The 23,908-nt window shown below is 44.9% G+C and overlaps 1 protein-coding gene across 3 annotated transcripts in view; it reads left to right on the top strand.

The window, feature by feature from the left end:
- The first annotated feature begins 8,086 nt into the window (after positions 1-8,086).
- LOC128574871 (protein argonaute-1) overlaps positions 8,087-23,908 on the top strand; it is a 38,157-nt gene continuing 22,335 nt past the window's right edge. Inside the window, exons 1-8 of one of the 3 annotated variants that reach the window (XM_053575829.1) lie at positions 8,087-8,343; positions 14,058-14,241; positions 17,643-17,763; positions 18,205-18,386; positions 18,788-18,924; positions 19,151-19,285; positions 19,440-19,527; positions 20,198-20,345. In XM_053575829.1, coding sequence (XP_053431804.1) covers positions 8,319-8,343; positions 14,058-14,241; positions 17,643-17,763; positions 18,205-18,386; positions 18,788-18,924; positions 19,151-19,285; positions 19,440-19,527; positions 20,198-20,345 — 1,020 coding nt within the window. In that variant the 5' untranslated portion in view covers positions 8,087-8,318. Of the gene's footprint in view, positions 8,344-14,057; positions 14,242-17,642; positions 17,764-18,204; positions 18,387-18,705; positions 18,925-19,150; positions 19,286-19,439; positions 19,528-20,197; positions 20,346-23,908 lie in introns of those variants that run through there. The other 2 variants (XM_053575830.1, XM_053575831.1) reach the window with 2 other exon arrangements.

The following is a 23,908-nucleotide window of genomic DNA, read 5'->3' on the forward strand; positions in this document are numbered from 1 at the left end:
TATGGGGCCGGTGTCCTACTCACTGAGCCACAGGCGCCGCCCTTTTTTAGTCATCTCTTGATGTCCTTGCTCTATTCTCTGTTCATATAACCCACCATTTTTGAGATTTCTCATTGATGCCCATGTCTTCAGTTATTTTCTATGTGCTTGTAACTCTCAAATATGTATCTCTGAATGAAATCTCTTTTCTGGGTTCTGTACCATACAGGGTGTCCCATATTGTCGACATGTTGGCCACCTGTTTATAAAATTTTGTAATGATATTTTGTAAATAAAAGTACATGTAGCTGCAGTTTCTTGTTTTCCCTCTGGATGGCAACTTTAGGGGTGACTTTTGGGACACTGTGTATATCCAACCATGTATGAGATACCTGCATTAGCGTATCTTGCAGGCTAAATATGTCATAACCACACTTACTGTATTTCCTGTGAAACCTGCTCCTCTAGTGTTTTTAATGTTAGGAAATGGTATCACCAACTTTCTACTTGCTTAAATCAGAAACCTGTTAGGAGGTAGCTCCTAGAAGGGGGTAAGGGATGTAAGGACCAGTTATTTTTTTATTATTATTTATTATTATTATTATTTTTTGAGACAGAGTCTCACTATGTCGCCCTTGGTAGGTGTTACACCTCACAGCAATCTCAAACTCTTGGGCTTAAGCGATTCTCTTGCCTCAGCTTCCCAAGTAGCTGGGACTACAGGCACCTGCCACAATGCCTGGCTATTTTTTGTTGCAGTTGTCATTGTTGTTTAACAGGCCCTAGTTCGAACCTGCCACCTTTGGTGTATATGGCCTGTGCTGTAACCACTGTGCTACGGGCGCCTTCTTCATCTCCTATTTTTTATTTACAATTTTTTTGTTGTTGTTTTTGAGACAGAATCTCAAACTTTTTCCCTAGGTAGAGTGCCATGGTGTCATAGCTCACAGCAACCTCAAATTCTTGGGCTCAAGCAATCCTCTTGCCTCAGTTTTTCTATTTTAGTAGAGTTGAGGGTCTCACTTTTGCTCAGGGTGATCTCGAACTCATGAGCTCAAGCTGTCCACCCACCTCAGCCTCCCAGAGTGCTAGAATTACAGGAGTGAAGCTGCCATGCCCATCCTATAAATTTTTTAATAGTAGAGAAAAGTAAAGCTATGAGAATGGATGAGATAACATAGAAAAGCACTTGCCTCAGGAGCAAAATAGAGGGGTATGTGAATTATCATATATTTATTATCTTTAAGTTCTAAGCTCTGTGCTGGCCTTGGCCATTTCATTAATTCACTTATTTTTTTCTATTTTAAATCGTAACTGTGTACATTGATGTATTTATGGGGTACAGTGTACTGATTTGATAAACAATGCGAAGCGCTCACCTTGAACTGATTAAGACATCTATCACTTCACTTTCTTGTTGTGGTAAGACAATTATACTTTAATTAATTTAATCTTCCCACAACCCTATGAAATTTTTATAGATGAAGATGTTACAGTTTGTGATAGGACTATGGATTGTTCAAGGTAACATATCTGCATGTGGTAGAGCTGAGATTTCACCCAGGTTTGCCTGATTCCAAGTGTTTATGTTACTGGGTAGAACTGTAAGTCAAAGAGCAAACACTGTTATGGCTATTGATAAATATTGTCAAATTTCTTTGAAAGGGATCATACTGGTATAAAAATGCTATATGTATCAGTCCTTCATATTGACAGAATCTCAAGCTGTCACCCTGGGTAGAGGGCCGTGGTGTCACAGCTCACAGCAACCTCAAACTCTTGGGCTTAAGTGATTCTCTTGCCTCAGCCTCCCAAGTAGCTGTGCCCACCACAATGCCCAGCTATTTTTGTTGTTGTTGTTGCAGTTGTCATTGTTGTTTTATCTGGCTTGGGCTGGGTTCAAACCTGCCAGCCTCAGTGTATGTGGCCAGCATCCTACTCACTGAGCCTTGGGTGCCACTCTATAATACAAAGTTTTAAATTAGTGGATATGGAATTATCACTTTCTTGTGAGCAAATACTTATATATTCCTACTTGGGCAGATTGTCCTCTTCTTTGGCATATTGCTATACTGAGGCCATGTTTATTGTAAATATTTTTACATTGAGCCCCCTCATGGATTAATGGTGGTGAAGAAAGACAATAGGAGTTAATTCTGTCCCTATCTGTTTTACTAATCAGCAGCCAGGTACTAATCTTATCCAGGTAGATTCTGTGTTGAAAGTTGAGTTGCTAGTTCACATTCTCTAAGGGGTCAAGATAGGACATCTCAGGTTGACTTATAATAGATGTACATCTACCTCTATTTTCAGGGAGGACACCATTCCTGGTCATACTTGACCCTAAAAACTTCAGTACATTTTTCTAGACTTCTTTGAATGTTTCTAAGATTCTCCATCCCACTCTGCGGCAGCCTGTCAAAAGCTAGTAGGTTCTCCTGTTTTGTCAGACTAAGTTTAGGATTTTGGGGCCTCTATGGATGCTGCAGAAGACGTAGGAAAATAGACTTGATTTGGGTCAGTTTATTTCCAGGCTGGGTGGAACTGAACTGTGAATCTGCCTTGGTTGTCAGAACCAGGGACAGCTCCACCTGTTGCCTTTGCTACCCCTCCCCTGGCTTAGGCTAGGTAGAGAATGGGCAGATTTGGTCATGATATACTTCTCCACCCTCTTTTCTCACTACTTTTTGCTTCCATCTTTATACTAGAATATTACTACTGATAGTTCCTGGCATATGTGCTGTTTCATACCTTCATACTTTCTGCTAATGCTGCTTAGTACATTTTTCTCCCATCCCTCCTTTGGCTAATTCCTGCTCATCCTCAGAGGCCTGTTTAAATAGCTCTCTCCTCTAGGTAACCTACCCTGATTATCCCAGACTAGATTAGACATACCTACTCTTAGTTTCCATGTCATTCATGGGCCTCTGTCATTATGCTCAAAGCTGCACTGAAATTACCGTCTATCCTGTCTAGTCCAGTCACCACTAACCACATACGTTAGGCATTTGAAATGTAGCTAGTCTGAATTGAGATGCATTGTATGTAAAATACACACTGTTCATTCTTTAAAAAAAGAAATTAGTAAAATGTACCCTGTATATCATAGTTATATAAAAAAGAATGTAAAATATTCATAATTTTTTAATGTTATGCTATTTGGAGTTCAATAAAATATATTAAAATTAATTTCACCTTTTTTTTTTTTTATTTTGTGATGTAAAATGGAGGCCTCACTCCCAGAGTGCTGGGATTACAGGTGTGAGCCACTGTGTCTGGCTTTTTCTTTTATGTCCTTATATTAGTTTTTGCATATTTTCTCATATATATGTGTATCACAAACATCTCATGAAGTTTATTTTAGAATAATAGAAATTCTAAAATTACACATCTTACATTATGCTTCTGTGTTGGACAGCACTGATCTACATATTTGTCTTTTCGTAGGAGTAGGAACTAGCTTGAATTCATCCTTGTATTTTTTCTTTGTACTTTTGGAGTATAATACATAGGGTTGGGTATTATCCAACAGAAGCTTATCCAATTCTGTAGCAGAATTGGGGGCTACAGTAGCAAGTATCTAGTAAACATTATTTACATTACTTAGTTTTTCCACCTGGGAACAACTTGGCCTCTCTGTTTTATTTATCTGTTTTTTGAGACTAGGTCTTGGTCTGTTGCTGGGGCTAGAGTGCAGTGGCATCATCATAGTTCATTGCAACCTCAAACTCCTGGGCTCAAGTAATCCTCCTGCCTTTGCCTCCTGAGTAGCTGGGACTACAAGTATGTACTACCACAGCTGGCTAATTTTTTTTTACTTTTTGTAGAAACAGATTCTTACTATTGCTGTGGCTGGTCTCAAACTCCTGGGCTCAAGTGATCATCCTGCCTCAGCCTCCCAAGGTGCTGGGATTACAGGTGTGAGCCACTGTGTCTGGCTTTTTTTTTTTTTATGTCTTTGTATTAGTTTTTGCATATTTTCTCATATATATGTGTATCACAAACATCTTGCGAAGTTTATTTTAGAATAAATATATAGAATTGGATATTTTATCATTATAGTTTCTAATTATTACTGGTCCTGGCAGTGAATGTTAGATTTTTCTTGTTTTCTTGAGTCTTTCCACTTAGTCTGTTAATTGTACTACATTCATTCTTTGTTCCCATGATGTCTTTTAATTTTTTTATTTTTTGAGACAGAGTCTCACAATGTCACCCTCAGTAGAGTGCTGTGGTGTTACAGCTTACTGCTACCTCAAACTCTTGGGCTTAAGCCATTCTCTTAAGAATTCTCTTAAGAGTCCATCCCGAATAGCTGGGACTACAGGTGCCCACCATGACACCTAGCTATTTTTTTGTTGCTATTGTTTAGCTGGCCTGGGCCAGGTTCGAACCTGCCACCCTTGTTGTATGCGGCTGGCGCTGTAACCACTGTGCTACAGGCGCTGAGCCTATCTTTTAATTATTAAAAAGAGGAAAATATAAAAAAAGAAAAAAGATATAGATGGAGATGGAAAATTTTTTCAGGCCATTCTTATTGTTTTGGCTCCTGGAAAGTATAGAGAAAGTGTAGATAGATGGCTCTGGCCTACACAGCAGAGGCTCGTAGGTGTGAGTTAGCTATGAACTGAAATACATGGATTAAACTGGAACCAGAAGGAGCCAATAAATATTCTGGGAATGGACGTGAGCTACTGAATGAAGTTTGTCAGCATAAAAAACCAAAATGCTATCTGGATTTCCCTTTTACTCTACCCCTTTGCCTACCCGAGAGTAGAGTGATTGGGTCATTCTACAGAAAGATCCTGAGAAGCCAGAGCCACGGTTGATTTTATTAGCCACTTGGAGATGGGTCAGAATAGTGATCAGTGTCTTTCCACAAAGTTAAGTATGAGGCTGAGTTTAGAACAGGGGAGTCAAACTTCTCTTCTGAGCCCCCAGCTTAGTCACCTATGGCAAAGGTCTTCCTTTCCTTTCCTCCCCTCCCCTCCCCTTCCCTCTCTCCTCTCCTTCCCTTTTTCTTTTCTTTCCTTCCTTCCCTTCCCTCTCTCTCTCCTTCCTTCCCTCTTTTCCTTCCTCCCTTCCTTCTTTCTCTCCCTCCCTCTTTCTTTTCTCTCTTTCTCTTTCTGTTTCTCTCCCTTCCTTCTTTCCTTCCTTTTTTTTTTTTCTGAGACATATTCTCACTGTGTTGCCCATATTAGGACACTGTGATGTTAGCCTAGCTCACAGCAACCTTGAACTCTTGGGTTCCAATGATCTTCCTGCCTCAGCCTCCCAAGTAGCTGAGACTAAGGGCACCTGCCACAACACTCAGCTAATTTTTCTATTTTTAAAGATGGGGTCTCACTCTTGCTGGCCTTGAACTCCTGAACTCAAGGAGTCCTCCTGTCTCAGCCTCCCAGAGTGCTAGGATTACAGGCATGAGCCATTACGCTTGACCTATTTCTGAACTTTTTCTTTCTTTTTTTTTTTATTGAGACAGAGTCTCATTTTGTGGCCCTTGGTAGAATGATATGGCGTCACAGCTTACAGCAACCTCCAACTCTTGGGGTTAAGTGATTCTCTTGCCTCAGCCTCCCGATTAGCTAGGAGTACAGGCGCCTGCCATAACACCTGGCTATTTTTTGTTTTTAGCAGGCTGGGGCTGGGTTTGAGCCCACCAGCCCTGGTGCATGTGACTGGTGTTCTACCCACTGAGCTACGGGTGCTGCCCTATTTCTGAACTTTTTCAATGCCATCTCTTTGATTCAGGTAAACCCAAATTTACTGATCATTCTAGGCAAAGCTTGTGCCAGATACTAAAGGGGGGCAGACATATATCTGAGATTGTCCCTGTCTTCAGGGCACAAAATATAATGTGAGAAGCAGATAGTGATAGCAGCCAACAATTGCTTGCACTTTTTTTTTTTTTTTGAGACAGAGCCTCACTATGTTGCCCTTGGTAGAGTGCCATGGCATCACAGCTCACAGCAATCTCAAACTCTTGGGCTTAAGCAATTCTCTTGCCTCAGCCTCCTGAGTAGCTGGGACTACAGGTGCCCGCCACAACGCTGGCTATTTTTTATTGTTGTTGTTTGTTGCCATTGTTGTTTGGCAGGCTTGGGCTGGGTTCAAACCCATCAGTCCTGATGTAAGTGGCTGATGCCCTAGCCACTGAGCTACAGGCTCTGAGCCTTTGCTTGCATTCTTATAGGTACTGTTCTAAAGTCTTTTCATGTATCAACTCATTTGATTTTCACAAGAGTCCAATGACGTAGGTACTGTTATCATTGTCATTTTACAGAGGAGGAAACAGACATAGAGAAGTTAGATAATTTGCCACATGTTATGCAACTAGTAAATGGTAGGGCCAGGATTGAAACCAACACAATGTGGTTCTAGAGTCTTTGTTGTTAACCAGTAGTTTATACTGTAGAAAGTGTGATCCTCAGCAGTATCAGCCTCACCAGGAACTTGTTGGAAATGCACATTCTTGGGTCCCTTCCAAGACCTACCAAATCACAAACTCTGGAGGCAGGGCTTAGCAGTGTTATAACAAGCTTTCCAGGTGATTCTGATGGTTGCTGTTTGAGAACCTCTGCTGAATGAGAAGCAAGGAATGTTATGACAAGTGTCAGAAATTAATCTCCTTTTGAGTAAGGGCAGGGTACGGTCCATCTTTTAAGTTCCAGGGCTCTGCATAGCATCTAGTGTAAAGCAAACAGCAAAAATACATATGAATGAAGATATATGAATGACAGTAAGGGAAAGTGATGTTTGAATTGGGTCTCTTACTGCCCATTGCTGCAGCAGAAGGGAGAACAGGAGTCCCCAGAAACTGTAAGACTAGCGAGGAAGTGGTTGTGACACTTCTGGCAGGGTATGAGGGTCTATCTATACTAGCACAAGGAGTCAGAATGGAGGGAATTATGTGAGAGCACTTCAGGAGGTAAACATCTCAAAAGGTGGTGAACCACTGAATAGAGGGAACAAAAGACAGAGAGGAACTGTCATTTCTGATATGAAGGTGCCATTCACTGAGACAGCACAGGGGAAGCACTTTTGTGGGAGAAGGATAAAGGGTTTGGTTTAGACTCCTTAAATTTGAAGTGCTGGTATCCAGGTGGAGCTGTCCAGCAGACTCTTGGATATGTGAGTCTGAAACTTGGTAGGAAATAGAGATTTGGAAGGATAGTTGTGCTATGCTGGGCCTTAAGTGTGGATGATACCTTCAAGGGCAGACTGGAGAGTGGAGTAAGAGCTGGGTTTGGAACCCCAGTGAACACTGAGTTAAAGGGCAAAAGCAGGAGGGGCCTTTGAAGAAGACTGAAAAGTACTTAGGCAGGAGACTTAAGAAAATGCTGAAGCTAAGTAGGAAGGAGAGGCACAATGTCAGATGCTGTGGAGAAATAACTGAAAATTATCCTTTGGATTTCAACACAAACCGTCACCTAAGTGACGTGGTGAAGGTAGAAGCAGATTGACAGAGTTTAAGCGTGAGGTCTAGGTTAGACAGTGGAGGGAGGTGCTTCCCAGGTCCTGCAAATAGAGCTCTGTAGTCTCACTTTAGTTCATGCTGTGACATCTTCTAGGGTAGGCAGCGTCTCTTAAATATCCGTGGTTTCAGCACCCAACACTAGGCCTGGAAGAGAGGGTGGCGTCAGTGAGTTCAGTGACTAGGGACCACGAAATACTTCGCGGAGGCACTTGATTTGCAGGCAAGGTTTGGGGATGAGGGTGATTGGAAGGATAGGTGGGAGGAAGGGCCCCTGGGCAATGGGGCGCTCAAATGTGATGGGGTCTGGGAAAGGAAGTGGGGATTCCTGTAATGTGCGTCGCGCCTCTGTGCTAAGGGCGGGAGCTATGTGTTGGTTTGGAGGGACCTGTTTGGGAAGAAAACACAGGGCCAGAGGCTGCTGCTAAGGGGTGTCCCTCTGTCCCGCCCCACTTAAGCCGCTGCGCGCCGTTCCGGGGCGCCTCTACCTGAGCCCTCCCGCCGGGCTGCATGGTGATGGGTGACCACCAGGGGCCGCTGCCTCCGGTCCCCGGTGCCCCCGCCCCTCTCCATTGGCCTTTGTTGCCGTCGGAGCGCCCGGCTTGACTCGTTCCCGTCCGCCCCCTGGGCCTGGCGGTCGCGCTTGCGCACTGGCAGCTGGCCGGGCGCTCGCAGGGGGAGCTGCTGCAAGCTCCGCGGCGGCGGCGGCAACGGAGACTGCGGGGGCGGCGGCGCGAGCGGCCGGGCTTGGTGGCAGAGCCGAGCCCGGCCCGGGAGCTCGAGCAACGAGAGTGCGGAGTACATAGGCCCATCACGCTGGATTCCACAGTCTCTGGGCCGCCAGACCTCCGCACGGGTATATGGGATGGAAGCTGGACCCTCGGGAGCAGGTAAGTGTTCTCGGGAAGTGGGGATGGTGCATGCTCCGAGGACCAAGGCGCTTCCGCGTGAAGAGCAGGGTTTCCGAGGAGGGAAGGGCTACTGAGTGATGAGAGGGGTTCTCATGGGATGGGGGCTCAGTTTGAAGGAGGCTGTGTGCAGTTCCGGGGGAGAACCATGCGAAGAGAACCCTGAGATGGGGCCCGTTTGTCCAAGGAGGCTAAATGCAATCCTCCGGGTGGGAAGTAGTCTGGGAGAAGGGCCTGAACGCATGGAAGGACTGCCGGAGATCCGGATAGGCCTACGGAAAGGCCCGGCAGGTGGCAGGGGGCGGGCTCCAGGTGTCCCCGAGAGGAGGGGGGCGACACAGATGGGCTCGGACTATCTCATGCTGGGGGCGGGGGCTCAGCCAGACTGGGCTGGGCTAGGCTAATGTCTCTTGGGAGAAGGCGCCAGAGCTGGAGTGTGAGCTCCGCCCCGCTGGGCCTGACGCGGGGGTGAGGGTCAGGGGGCGGTGGGTGGGGACCCAGCCTTGGGATTCCCCCCAGTGAATCTGGGGAGCCGGAGCGGAGGCGCCGGAGCATGCGCGGGAGGTGGCAGCTGGAAGGGGCTGCCCGACGTGGTGGGGGCGTGGCTGTCCGAATACCCCAACCCTTCCCCCTCCCTGTTTGGCTTGGAAAAAGGAGCGCGCTGATGGGGTGCATTCTCTGTAAGGTTATAGTGGCAGAACGTAAATGGAAATCGTTCCCTTCCCCCATCTTCGGGGGCTCTTAACACTTGGCCCCGAGGCCCCTTAGTCACAATTTGCCAAGAATAGGTTGAGGGATATTGCCAAAGTGCTTTTTTCTGCCACATGAGGAAAGACTGGACCCAAGCAATGTTTGGGGGCAGATCCTCCTGAAGCTAGGCCTTAGAAAAGGTGTTGATTACCGAGAGACCAAGGACAGGAGCAGGTCTACCTAGAAGGAGTTTTCTGCCTGGTTTGCAACATTCTGGTCCAATGCCGAACAGAGATGGGGCTTTTAATCCAAGGATAATTACCTTTTTCCATTGAATTCTCTGGAGGTTACAGATTCTAATATCTTAGTGGCTGCTGTCTCCCATTGGGTATCTTTCTTTTTTCCTCTCTCTACTCCCCAGAAACTGTCAGGGCAATGTCATTAGTGCCAACGTTGCTGAGCTAGTCTATCTGCTACAAACAAGTTGGGGGAAGGGATGAGTTTATACCTTCACCCTCGTAAGTCCTGGATGATAGTCTTCACTTACAGGCAATCAGGAGAAAAGATTAAGAGCAGAGGAGAAACTGAGGCAGGCTTGCTCCAAGAAGACTGGAGTCCTAAGGATGGGCTGGGGGTTGGCAGTACCTCTTGTGTCCTAAGTGTCTTACCCTGTGATGGGAGGAGCAGTCTGGACTCTGGAATCTTTTAGGCCTTTTCTCCAACTTTCTTACATTTGATCTGGAGATGGGAATCGGATTTGCATTTGGGACATGAATTTCATTACTTTCCTGGTGGAAGAATTTGTGTCTTTTATACCTAACCTCCCTCTCCCCCAAGGAAATAGCTCCTACCACATCAATCAAGTTACCCATTTAGTGATTTGTAAGTACTTAGTGACTACTTTCCCTCAAATTAACTACCTTGTAGACACTGTTAAAGTTCTAAGGTTGAGTGTAAGGAGCAACTGACTTCAGTGCAGACTACTTCCTCTCTCCTTTAGGACCCTCTCTCTCCATCCCATGAAATCCTGGGTTTCTAAGCTGGGAACTAGATTTCCAGTAACCTGTGGACTAGAGTGTGTGTGTGTGGGGGAATCCCTGAGGTCCATACAGATTGCTGGGAGCTGGTATCCATTCTAGACTGCTAATGATTTTATCCTGATGAATTATTGATGGCCTCTGGAGTGATGAAATACTTGACTTTTGTTTGTTACAAGACATAAACTTCTAGGGAAGGGGCTAGAGTCTGGTGTTTGGAGTTAGCTGTAGCCTTGGGAAAAGCCTAGTAGGACAGACTTAGCCTTATCAAAGGGTATAATTGAAATTTACTAAGGAAGCTGAGCATGGAGAGGCCCCTTAAGTTTCTCCTTCCTAGGCCTGGACTCTTTTGCAAGAAGTGGGAGTGGTGTCCTGAGGACACAAAACTAAGGCATTGTTGCTGGTCTCACTGGGCTTTTGTCCTGGTATGCCTTCTATGCTCAGGTGTGTTCAAAGCACAGGCCTTGTACTGGGTACTCCCTGAGGGTAGAGGCAGTGTCTGATTTATATATGGAACCTGGAATATAGGCCCCAACACAGAATACATGTTAATTGATTGATCTGCCCACAAACATATAGGTAGATATTTAATAATTTCTGTATACTCATGTGAGAACAAATCATTTTTAGGCTTTGCTTACCCACACACTATCTAGCTTTGAGTTTATGTCTTGAATAGGCAGTTTGGCTCCTTGGGAGGTAATGTGGGCCTCAGAACTGCCAGGATGGAATCCTGAGCTAGGGCTTTCTGCTCTGTTACTTTTGCTTTTCTGGGTTGGTTGGGGATGGGGGAGGAGGAGTGTCCTTTTCAGAGACCCTCCCTCCTTGCTTTTGTCTGCAGAGAAGGGCCCGCCCCTTTCCCTCTAGGCTCAAGCTTTGTCCTCTGTGCTGGGGCCCTCATCTGCATCACAAAGTGGCCGTCTGTCCCTGTCTGGGTCTGAAGGGAAGCGTCTCCCTTTCTCAGACTGAGAGCTGGGTAAGGGGGTGGGGGCCACTTTGTACTGCAGGGGAATGGAAAGGAGAGAGGTTCTCGTGTCCTCCAGCCTTCCCTAGTTTAGGGATGAATTGGGGATGTGGGTCCCCTGTTTTCCCAAATCTTCCTTGTAAAGGAAGCTGCTCTAAGGCTAAGTTTGGTGTGTAGTCCTGTTTTTAGGAAAGAGAAGGCTTTGAGGCTAGAGTGTCCCATCCCCCATCATTTCCACCCAGCCCCCAGCTCTGGGGGATGTCTTTCTCCCAAGGCACCAGATGATTATTTAGCCTGAGAGACTAAGAAGGTGAATGGAATTTAAGAATTTAGAGGTGGGAAGAGTGTCTTTTACCAACTACACCCACAAGGATATGTGTTTGTCTTGTATGCAGTGTTTATAATTGTTTCTGGGCAGTTGCAGGTGTTCAGGCATTTGTGTGCTGTGTGTGCTTGTGTGTGGATATGTTTGTTCATTCATTTCATATTTGTGTAAAGAACAGCTCCTGTGTGTGTTTCAGGCACTATGGATTAAGCAGTGACTAAGGCAGATACAATGCCTGCCTTTGAAGAACTCAGTCTAGGGGTGTATAGTATATAAAGGTATAGTATAGTTTATAAAGGTAAACTGTCAAGGTCTAAGTGTGTATTTGGATGTGTGTGATGGGAATGTGTGTCTGTCTATGGGCTCGTGTGCGATTTCTGTCCAGCTCTTTCCAGGCCAGGTTCTAGTAGTTAGGCTTTCACTTCCCCAGTGCAGCTGAGTTCTGAAAATTATTTCCCTTAAGGCTGGGTCTCCATTTCCCTGTCTGCAGAGTGGGGCTGGGCTTGACAGGTGGTTAGAGGGAGACAGTACAGCTTAGCTCTGGGAAGGAAGCATGCCCCTCCCTTGAATGGTTCTGACCTCTTCCTGACCCTCAGCTGAGTGTGTGTGTGTGTGTGTGTGTGTGTGTATATGTGTGTATGTATATATATATATTTCTACTCCATCCCCCTCCCACTCCCAGCCTATCTGACTATGAAAGCCGAGCTCTGGTAATTGGAGGTCCTGGGCTGGTTTATCCTTTTCTCCACCCACCTAGGCTGGTCTTCTACTGCTAAGGACAATAGTAGCTGAGAACAAAGGCTTCTCTTAGGCTGAAAATAAGACTGGGGGCAACAATCCAACTGGCTAAAGAAGAGAAAGTAGCTGGAGCTGCCCCTGCCCTACCCCCTTTCCCAGGGGCCCCCTTAGTCTTGCAATTGATCCCTTCTGCTACTATCCCTTCTGGACCCTTCAAACCCTCCCTCTTTGTGGAAGGATCAGTGGGGCATGGGGAGAATCTTGTGTCATTATTTATAATTGTTTCTGGGCAGTTGCAGGTGTTCTGGCGTGAAGCCAATGTCTCTTCCTTCTTCAGCATTTTATCTTATTTTATTTTATTTTTTGAGACAAAGTCTCTCTTGGTTGCCCTAGCTAGAATGCAGTGGCCTCAGCCTAGCTCACAACAACCTCAAACTCCTGGGCTCAAGTGATCTTCCAGCTTCAGCCTCCTGAGTAGCTGGGACTACAGATGCTCACCACAGTGCCCAAGTAATTTTTTCTATTTTTTAGTAGAGATGGGATCTGAGTTCAAGTAATCCTCCCCTCTCAGTCTCCTAAAGGGCTGGGATCACAGGGGCAAGCTATTGATAGCTCGAACTCCTAGCCCTTCTTCAGCATTTTATTTTTTATTTATTTTTTTAGACAGAGTCTCACACTGTGGCGTCACAGCTCACAGCAACCTCAGACTCTTGGGCTCAAGAGATTCTCTTGCCTCAGCCTCCCAAGTAGCTGGGACTACAGGCGCCTGCCACAACACCCGGCTATTTATTTATTTATTTATTTTTATTAAATCATAGTTGTGTACATTAATGCAATCATGGGGTACCATGCGCTGGTTTTATATACAGTTTGAAATATTTTCATCACAAGGCTATTTTTTGTTGTTACAGTTGTCATTGTTGTTTTAGCTGGCCTGGTCTTGGTTTGAACCCACCAGTCTTGGTGTATGTGGCCGGTTCCCTACCCACTGAACTATGGGTGCCACCCTTCCTCAGCCTTTTAATTGATACCTCTCCTTCCCTAACCCCACAGGTCTTTCTTTATTCAAGTGTTTTCATCATTGTCTTCCCAGTTGCAGCCTTGTTTCTCCTGTCCTAGCTTTCAGCTCTAACCTATCTTGACCCATTCCCTAACTCCAGCCTTCCCTCCTTCCCCTGGTCAATTCAAGCTTTTTTCTGCTGTGACCTTTAGTTCTGGCTTCTTCAGCCCCCTACATTAGCTTCTCTTTTTTACCTAGTCTCCAGACTCTATCCTTTTAGCCTCCCTCCCCAGCTTTTTAAAAAATTTCTATTTAAAGATTTATTTATTTATTTATTTTTAGGGATAGGGTCTTACTGTATTGGCCAGGCTGGTCATGAACTCCTGGCTTCAAGCCATCCTCCCACCTCAGCTTTCCAAGTAGCTACAGGTGTGGACAGCCATGTCCAGCTTCTCCTTTTCTCTTTCTCCAACCCAACCATTCAGTCTCTTTAATCTTATTTCACACATTGCCCCTCCTCTCCCCAACTTGGCCTTTGGATCTTCCTCCTGCCTACATGCAAAGGAGCATCAAGGTGATGCCATTTTGTGTTCAGGATGGTGATGAATGAAGTGAACATCTGGCTAGCAGAGAATAGGGTAGTCTTGGTCTGCTAGGTACCTGGTGGAGGTAGGTGTCTTTGTTACTGGGAACCAAATTTAGCCCCTCTGCTTAACAAGTGATAGGAACTTGTTACATATTTACTTGGTGAATTTAAAATAGATAATTTTTCTAACTGGAGAGAGATTTGAAAAAAACAAAAACATGAATGAGCTAGGCTGGGTGTCAGGAAAAAGGCTTTCTCTGTGTTCTCTTGCTGTTCTGGGAGGCCTTGTGCCTTCTGTGATCAGAGTAGTTAGGAGATAGCCAGCGTTTACTCTCACCAGCTTCTTTGTGTTGTAGCTGCAGGCGCCTACCTGCCCCCGCTGCAGCAGGTGTTCCAGGCGCCTCGCCGGCCTGGCATTGGCACTGTGGGGAAACCAATCAAGCTCCTGGCCAATTACTTTGAGGTGGACATCCCTAAGATCGACGTCTACCACTACGAGGTGGACATCAAGCCAGATAAGTGTCCTCGCAGAGTCAACCGGTAAGTGATACACATCTAAGCCACCAAGTCCAGGAGCCTTGGCTTTCCTGAGTCTCAGAACCTTGAAAGAGGTGCCAGAAAGGTAAAAGAAAAACCAGTAGAGGGTAGTATCACCAAATCCAAGAAAGTTTTTGAGGAGGAGATGCCAAGTAAACGCTGAAAAAATATAGCTAGTTGGATTTGGCTATTAGAAGATAATTGGTGGCTTTTGCCAGAGCAATGTCAATGGAATAGTTGGGCTAGTTAATCTAAGTATAGTGAGTTAGGAATAAGTGGAAGGTAATAATAGTAGGAATAGTGAGAGCAGATAGCTTTTCCAGATAGTCTGGCAGTGAAGTGGGGAGAGAGGGAATATAGGACTATAGGGATCAAGTAAAGTGCTGAGCACATTACAGTATTTGCTGAATGATGAAGAGTTTTTAAGAATGAGACATGCATATGTTAATGGAGCAAGTAGAAAAGGAGAAGTTAAAGGTATAGGACAGGGGCGGCGCCTGTGGCTCAGTCGGTGGGGCGCCGGCCCCATATACCGAGGGTGGCGGGTTCAAACCCAGCCCCGGCCAGGCTGCAACCAAAGAATAGCCGGGCGTTGTGGCGGGCGCTTGTAGTCCCAGCTACTTGGGAGGCTGAGGCAAGAGAATCGCTTAAGCCCAGGAGTTGGAGGTTGCTGTGAGCTGTGTGAGGCCACGACACTCTACCGAGGGCCATAGAGTGAGACTCTGTCTCTACAAAAAAAAAAAAAAAAAAGGTATAGGACAGAAAGGAGAGGACTAAGAGTGAGATGTCATTGATGAGGCAGGAGGACATAGCAGGATATTGGAGGGATTAACTTTAGAAGAAGCAATATTTCTTACAAAAATTACTTTTATTATTATTAGAAAACTGTGTGTCCAATGTTAAAAAAATTCAAGTATTTCAAAAAGAGTAGCAGTGAAAAATGTCTCCTCCTTATCCTGACCTCCAGTCCCCTAGTTCCTTGCCCCAGAGGCATTAATTATTGCCATTCTTGAGTACGCTTTCAGATATTTTTCTATGCATATGCAAGCATATATAACATTTTTTTTAATGCACAAAATATAAGGTTCGATTTACCTTGTTCTATGCCTTTCATTTTTCCATTAAACAATATGTTTTGGAAAGTAATATGCATCAGTTTATACAGATCTGCCACTTTCTTTTGCATAGTTCTGTAGATAGTCCACTGAATTGTTGTATTATAACTTATTTAATCTATTGAGGAACATTTACTTTGATTCTAAATTCTACAAAGATTAAATTGTTGAATATTATTATATATAGATTTTTGCACTCAAGTAGGAGTGCATCTGTAAGATAAATTTTTAGGAAGAGGATTGCTAGCACAATACATTTTAACGTTTTCAGAAACTGCAAACTTTTTTTTTTTTTTTTTTTTTTGTAGAGACAGAGTCTCACTGTACCGCCCTCGGTAGAGTGCCGTGGCATCACACAGCTCACAGCAACCTCTAACTCTTGGGCTTACGCGATTCTCTTGCCTCAGCCTCCCGAGCAGCCGGGACTACAGGTGCCTGCCACAACGCCGGCTATTTTTTTGTTGCCGTTTGGCCGGGGCTGGGTCCGAACCCGCCACCCTCAGCATATGGGGCCGGCGCCCTACTCACTGAGCCACAGGCGCCGTCCACTGCAAACATTTTTTAAAGTTAAGTTGTACCTATTTATACTCCCATCAACAAGGTAGCAGTGCCTGTTCCCCATACTTTTACCCATCCAGTATGTCAGATTTTTTCCCCCCTTTGGCATTCTGACAAGTAGATGCTTATATCGTGGTCTAATTTTAAACAATTTTTCTAATAAGTGAACTTGAACATAATTTCTTATGTTCAAAAATAATAACATGGGTGCTGGGCATGGTGGGTCATGCCTGTAATCCCAGCACTCTGAGAGGCTGAGGCCAATGGGTTACTTGAGCTCAGGAATTTGAGACCAGCCTGAGCAAGAGTAAGACCCTGTCTCTACTAAAAATAGCCAGGCATTGTGGCAGGTGCCTATAGTCCCAGCTACTGGTGAGGCTGAAGCAAGAAGAGTGCTCAAGCCCAAGAATTTATGGTTGCTGTGAGCTATAACACCATGGCACTCCGGGAAAACCAATCAAGCTCAGAGTGAGACTCTGTCTCAAAAAAAAAAAAAATACATGGAAGGGGCATTTCAAGTGTGTGAGGTAAGGAGGAGAAAAAGACCCAGGCATATATAAGTATATTTATGTGTACACCTGGGAATTCAAGGGTGGCCTTGAATACTATCCTCTTCTCCTTTTCATAGGAAGCAGGAATAAGTTATGGAGTTAGAAGATACTAGAGAAGGTTGACCACAGTCTATGAGGTATAGAAGAAATCAGGAATGTGAAAAAGATTGCTGGGCAGCACTGAGCCTAATGGAATTGAAACGCTGTGATTACAGTTGCTTCTAATGATCTATTTATCCACTTGTATTTAAGACCTTTGATTCAAAAAGTAGAGAGGTCAGATGGTTGCATGAGCTGGAATTTTGAAGGAATGATGAACACTCTGGGATCTAAGTGGCAGGAGATAGAGTGAAATCAAAGAAGAGATGATAATGGAGAGAAAACATGGTGGTGAGACTAAGGGCATCAGAGAGATGGAACAGATGAAATTTTTTTCCACAATTTATTCCTATTCTGGTTCAGACCTCTTTCCTGTTTTGTTTATCAGTTGGAGATTTGAGCAGTCTTCATTCTGTTCCTGATTCTTTTTTCCTTTTTCTTTTTGAGATATCACTCTATTGCCTAGGCTAGAGTACCTTGGTGTCAGCCTAGCTCACAGCAACCTCAAGCTCCTGTGCTCAGCTGATCTTTCTACCTCAGCCTCCCAAGTTGCTGGGACTACAGGTGCCCACCACAATACCTGGCTAATTTTTCTGTTTTTAGTAGAATCAGGGTCTTGCTCCTGCTCAGGCTGTTCTTAAACTTCTGAACTCAAGGGATTTCTCCCACCTTGGCTTCCCAAAGTGCTATGATTAAGGCATGAACCACTGTGACCAGCCTTTGTTCCTGATAGACCTTGGTATCAAACCCTTTTCCCCTCAGCCGCTTCCTCTTCTCAGAGTGTGTTCACCCACTTTTTCAGGTTCCTTAGAGCCCTGGTGGTCTGAGGACCTGCAGCATCATCCAGGAGCATGTTAGAAATGAAGAATTTCAGCTTTGCTCTAGATCTGCTGAATTATAAGCTACATTTTAATAAAATCTCCAAGTGACTCATAGGAATGTTGAAGTTTGAGAAGCACTGCCATAGAATAGATGTTAGGAGTGAATATAATAGATGGGATGTTGCCTGAACTTTTAATTATTTCCAAAAGCTTGAAGTGGTAGTCTCTCAGCTTCCACAGGCCACTCCTATCTTCCACAGGGAAGTGGTGGAATACATGGTCCAGCATTTCAAGCCTCAGATCTTTGGTGATCGCAAGCCTGTCTATGACGGAAAGAAGAACATTTATACTGTCACAGCGCTGCCCATTGGCAATGAACGGGTAAGGTTGGGAGTCAGGGTTGGCCTGTGTCAAGGGTATGGGATGGAACTAAACTCATGTAAGCCTATTTGGTGTCCTATTTGGTGATCCAGAGGTCTTTTTCTGTCTTTTTATGCTGAGAAAGCATTTTTGGGCTAGGGATGGGTAGGTGCTGATGTTTATTTGGTCTGTTGTATGCTTGTCCTTATCCTAAACATATGGAGATTAGTCTTAAAACAGACTTAAAGGACTTTCTGTTGGATTGAGAGGAACAGAAGCACTGAGCCTAGGTGGCTGGAAACTAAAGGGCTAGATTTACTTTGGATTCTTCATTGTGAGCCTGTATCAACTGAGGAGCATATTCTCTTGGCAATCCATGGAATCTGGTTGTTGTGGTAAGGTAGGGAATGTTAGTCTATGGGAAAGCAATGCAATCCTTTATCCCTTTCTTTCCTCCTGAAGGTCGACTTTGAGGTGACAATCCCTGGGGAAGGGAAGGATCGAATCTTTAAGGTCTCCATCAAGTGGCTAGCTATTGTGAGCTGGCGCATGCTGCATGAGGCCCTGGTCAGTGGCCAGATCCCTGTTCCCCTGGAGTCTGTGCAAGCTCTGGATGTGGCCATGAGGCACCTAGCATCCATGAGGTACTGGGTGTAGTTAGTATCTGTCTGGGGTGCTAGCGTTGGCAGAACTGCTGTTGGGGGAGGAGGGGAATGAGCACATATGAAGGTCTCACAGTGTGTCATTCAACAAAAAATTATTTGAAGCCCTACCGTGTGCCAGGCAAGTGTACATATACCTTTAGATAGTTTAAAGCCCTGGCCCTGAATTTCTTAATTATCTTTGGGCCTCACCCCATTTGTCCCTACATAGCAGAGAAGATGTAGAAATTTGCACAAGGTCAGTCATACAGCTAGTAAAAAATCAGAGCTGGCATTAAAGCCCTGGTGTCCTGCCTTCCAGGCCAGGGCTCCTCCGTGCCCAGGATGCCTCACAGGGTGGGGGCCTGTGCCCGAGGGACCAGTTCTCTGCCTGTCCCTGCCAGGTACACCCCTGTGGGCCGCTCCTTCTTCTCACCGCCTGAGGGCTACTACCACCCGCTGGGGGGTGGGCGCGAGGTCTGGTTCGGCTTTCACCAGTCTGTGCGCCCTGCCATGTGGAAGATGATGCTCAACATTGATGGTGAGTGGGGAGAGCTATGAAGCCAGGGGCACCCCAAGTCCAGTGACCACACTCCCAGCCTTACCCCTCCCAGCTCTGCAATCATACTCCTAGTCTAATTCCTACAGCCCTGGCACCCTTTACCCTAATCCCAGTACCCTATAAGGAAGAGGGTATAAATTGAAGTGCTTCCATTTATTCTGGAAGATAGAACCTGAGCTGAGCTATTCCTGCCCTGTCCCCACAGTCTCAGCCACTGCCTTCTACAAGGCACAGCCAGTGATTGAATTTATGTGTGAGGTGTTGGACATCAGGAACATAGATGAGCAGCCCAAGCCCCTCACGGACTCTCAGCGCGTTCGCTTCACCAAGGAGATCAAGGGTGAGGACCCAACCAAGTGGGGAGGGGAAACAGTGCTACTTTCTCTTTAGCTGTAAGAGGCAGTCAGTCCCCTTGGGATATGTTCAGGGGAGAGGCCAACCCTGGGCAAATGAGCAATCTATTCCAACCCTGATAAGCAGTGTGTATATCTCAGGCCTGAAGGTGGAAGTGACCCACTGTGGACAGATGAAGAGGAAATACCGCGTGTGTAATGTTACCCGTCGCCCTGCTAGCCATCAGACGTAAGTTGGCAGAGCTACTGAACCATTCTTCATTAGTGGAAGAGGATGGAGTTTTCCAAGTCACTGTATAACCTCTACTCCTACCCTCCACGGGCTCTGAGAATGAGCCTTGGGCTGGCCCTATTTCCAAAGATAAGCTATGGGAATTTGGCAAACGCCCTCCCCCGCCACTGGCCTTCTCAGATCTGCTGATACTCTCTACCATTTTTACCTTCTTGATCTGCTTTTCTCCTGAGCCTTTACTGTAGAGTGTAGTCCCCTGATTCCTGTTAGGGTTATGTAAATTTTAGTTTACATATATATTCAATATATTCTCTCAATATATTCTTTCTTTTGAAAAAAGAAAGCCAAGCCCCAAGACTCCTTGGGGAAACTGCTACCCATTCATTCCAACCCCATTCTTGACTTTAGGCCATAGTGGACTGTGCATGCCTGCTCTATGTCAGGCTTTATGTTCAACATTAGAAATGTAGGTGAGTCAGGTATGGTCCTGACTTTTGTGAAACTTCTTTTAAACCTTGGATCCTTGTATTGTCTGGTTTCCTGTGAGTGGCAGTGCTCAAAGAAGTTGGGTAGGATGAAATGAAGTCTAGGACTTCTAAGGGGTGTGGGTCTAGAGAGGTGGGATTGAATGCTAGGTTATGATTCCTCCTTCCCTTCCTCCAAACAGATTTCCCTTGCAGCTGGAGAGTGGACAGACTGTGGAGTGCACAGTGGCACAATATTTCAAGCAGAAATATAACCTTCAGCTCAAATATCCCCACCTGCCATGCCTGCAAGTTGGCCAGGAACAAAAGCATACCTACTTGCCCCTGGAGGTGAGACTGCCAACTAATGGCTGGGCTGGGGAACAGGGATTGTTGTATATACCTGCGTGTTGATCATCAGAGGTCTGTTATTTCATAGTCACTCATCCTTATTTTGAAGTTTGGAAAAATTAGCATTCTGAGAAAGCATGAGGTAGTTCTTTTGTGAAATGGAGGCCTCATTTTTGCCTGCTGAGTTCTTTTCTTATCCCTTATCCTACTCTCCTGTTCTTTCAGGGCTGCCAGGCAGAGGTACAAACTATATTTACCATTTAATAAATAATTCGTTCATTCAGTACAGAGATTTTAGAAACCCACACTCGTGTTCTCTTAATTTCTCTTTTCCTGCTGTCGGGAGCTGGGACTCTTAAGTGACCTGGAGATACAAGTGTAACTTATTCTGTAGAAAACAGAGACGCGGGCAGCGCCTGTGGCTCAGTGAGTAGGGCGCCGGCCCCATATACCGAGGGTGGCGGGTTCAAACCCGGCCCCGGCCAAACTGCAACCAAAAAAAAAAAAAAAAAAATAGCCGGCGTTGTGGCGGGTGCCTGTAGTCCCAGCTACTCGGGAGGCTGAGGCAGGAGAATCGCTTAAGCCCAGGAGTTGGAGGTTGCTGTGAGCTGTGTGAGGCCACAGCACTCTACCGAGGGCCATAAAGTGAGACTCTGTCTTAAAAAAAAAAAGAAAAGAGAGACGGGCCAGGAGTGGTGGCTTATGCCTATAATCGTAGCTCTCTGGGGAGACCGAGGTGGGTTGATTGTCTGAGCTCATTAGTTCGAGACCAGCCTGAGCCAGAGTGAGACACCATCTCTAAAAATAGCCAGGCGTTGTGGCAGGTGCCTGTAGTCCCAGCTACTTGGGAAGCTGAGGCAAGAGGATCACTTGAGCTCAATAGTCTGAGATTGCTGTGAGCTATGATGCCATGGCACTCTACCGAGGGCGACAAAATAAGACTGTGTCTCAAAAAAAAAAAAAAAAAATTGAAGATGAGTGTCACCTATATTCTGAATTGGTTCATAGCTACTGATGTGCAGAAAGTTAGATGAAGGCAACATGTTCTCTGAACTATAAACAGGATGTTTTTTCTTTTGGAGACAGCATCTCACTCTGTTGCCCAGGCTAGAGTGCTGTGGTGTCAGCCTACTCACAATACCCTCAAACTCCTGGGTTCAAGTGATCTTCTGCCTTAGCCTCTCTAGTAGTTAGGACTACAGGTGCTTATTGCAATGCTTTATTTTTAGTAGAGATGGAGTCTTGTTCTTGCTCAGACTGTTCTCAAACTCCTGAGCTCAAGGGATCCTTCTTCTTCAGCTTCCCAGAGTGCTGGGAGTACAGGCATGAGCCATGGTGCCCAGCCTGAACAGAGGTCTTTAGAGACAAACCCAGCGAAGTGAATCGTAGGTGATATATACTGCAAGCAGAGATTTGTTACCCAATTAACAGTTCTGTTTAAATAATAGTTTCGGGTGGTGCCTGTGGCTCAGTGAGTAGGGTGCCAGCCCCATATGCCAAGGGTGGCGAGTTCAAACCCAACCCCTGCCAAACTGCAACAAAAAAATAGCCGGGCGTTGTGGCGGGCGCCTGTAGTCCCAGCTGCTTGGGAGGCTGAGGCAAGAGAATCGCGTAAGCCCAAGAGCTGGAGGTTGCTGTGAGCCGTGTGATGTCATGGCACTCTACCCGAGGGCGGTACAATGAGACTCTGTCTCCACACACACACAAAAAATAATAATAATAATAGTTTCTGAGGTGAATAATTTATGTAACTACTTGGATCTTGATTTTTATTGTTTATTTAGCAAATATTTTTTGAGCTCCTACTATGTGTTACACATTCTCAGGTGCTAGGAATATACAGATTAACAGAACAGATAAAGTTCCTGCTGTCACAGAGCTTACATTCTAGAAGGGAGAGATAGATAGTAAATTGATAAACATGTGAGATGGTTTTGGATGGTGGTGTTATAAAAGTAATAAAATGGGTTAAAAGGAGATAGAAGTAAGAGTGAAAGGGAATAAAGATCTGCCGTAGTTATTGTTGGCAGAAAAGGTCTCTTTTAGGAGACATTTGAGCTGAGTTGCAAAGTATGACATAGAATCAACTTTGTATAGAGTCAACAACTTGAGGGAAGAGCTTTCCAGGCAAGAGGAAGGGTAAGTACAAATATTCTGAAGCAGGAGGGAATCTGGATCCTTTTAAGGGATAGACAGAAGGATATAGTAGTTGAAAATGTGCTGAACAAGGGGAAAAGTTGTATGAGGTGATTCTGTAGAGAGGTACAGTGTCAAATCACATAGGCTATTGTAACCAGGTGGGAGTTTTTTAGAATACCATTATTGAGATAAAATTCATGTACCATAAAAATCATTCTCTTAAAATGTACAATTAGGTAGTTTTTAATATATTTACAGAATTGCACAACCATCATCATTGTCTAATTCTAGAACATTGCAAAAGAAAGCTCATGTTTATTAGCAATTACTCACCATTCCTTCTCTCTTCAACAGCTCCTAGTAACTGCTAGTCAGCTTTCTATCTGTGTAGATTTGCCGATTTTGGACATGTTACATAAATGGAATCATATATTATGTGGGCACTTTTTTTTTTTTTTTTGGCTTTTTTTGGCCGGGGCTAGGTTTGAACCTGCCACCTCCAGCATATGGGACCGGCGCCCCACTCCTTGAGCCACAGGCACCACCCCTATGTGGGCATTTTTGGCTGGTTTCTTTCACTTAGCCTAATATTTTCAAGGTTTTTGTGCGTCGTTCCATTGTAGGATTATGTCACATTTTGTTTATCCATTCATCATGAAGGAGCATTTGAGTTATTTCCACTTTTTGGCTATTAAAAGTAATAAAGTAATGTTGCTGCGAACATTAATATACACATTTTTGTGTGAATCTATGTTTTCATTTCTCTTGAGTATATACCTAAGAGTGAAGTGAAATCATGTATAACCCCATGTTTAACATCTTGAAGAGCTACCTGATTGTTTCCCAAAGTGACTGAGCCATTGTATAATCTTTTGTTTTTTTTTTTTTTTGAGACAGAGTCTCACTTTGTCACCCTTGCCATACCATTTTCCACAGCAGCTATACCATTTTACGTTCCCATTAGCAATGCACAGGGGCTCTAATTCTATCACCTCCACACTTTTGTGAGTGTTAATTCTGTATCTACAACTATCATATAGTGTGCTACAACTTTAAGGCACCTTTAAGATAGCAACCTCACAAATGTCAACAATCTGGATTTTCATTAAGTGAGTGTAGTATTTTTGTGAGCCTTTGGAATAGGGAATTTGAAAGCAGGTGACCTTGGTGTCTGGTTTTTCCTCCTATTGTCTAGCATGGACTCTGGGAGTTAGGATGAGAACCAGGACTTAAAGAGTGTTGGCCCTGTGTGAACAAGATGTCACCTTGTCTAAATCCTTACAGCCTTATGAGATAGTTCCATGTCTGAGATTAAAATAGCAGAGTCCAGAGTGGTTAGGAGACCTGCTCAAGGTAACATCACCTAGGAATAGTAAAGCTGGACTTAAAACACAAGTCTTCCAAAACTTACTGGCTTGCTCAGT

This window comes from Nycticebus coucang, chromosome 22 (assembly GCF_027406575.1).
Source record: "Nycticebus coucang isolate mNycCou1 chromosome 22, mNycCou1.pri, whole genome shotgun sequence".
NCBI lineage: Eukaryota > Metazoa > Chordata > Mammalia > Primates > Lorisidae > Nycticebus > Nycticebus coucang.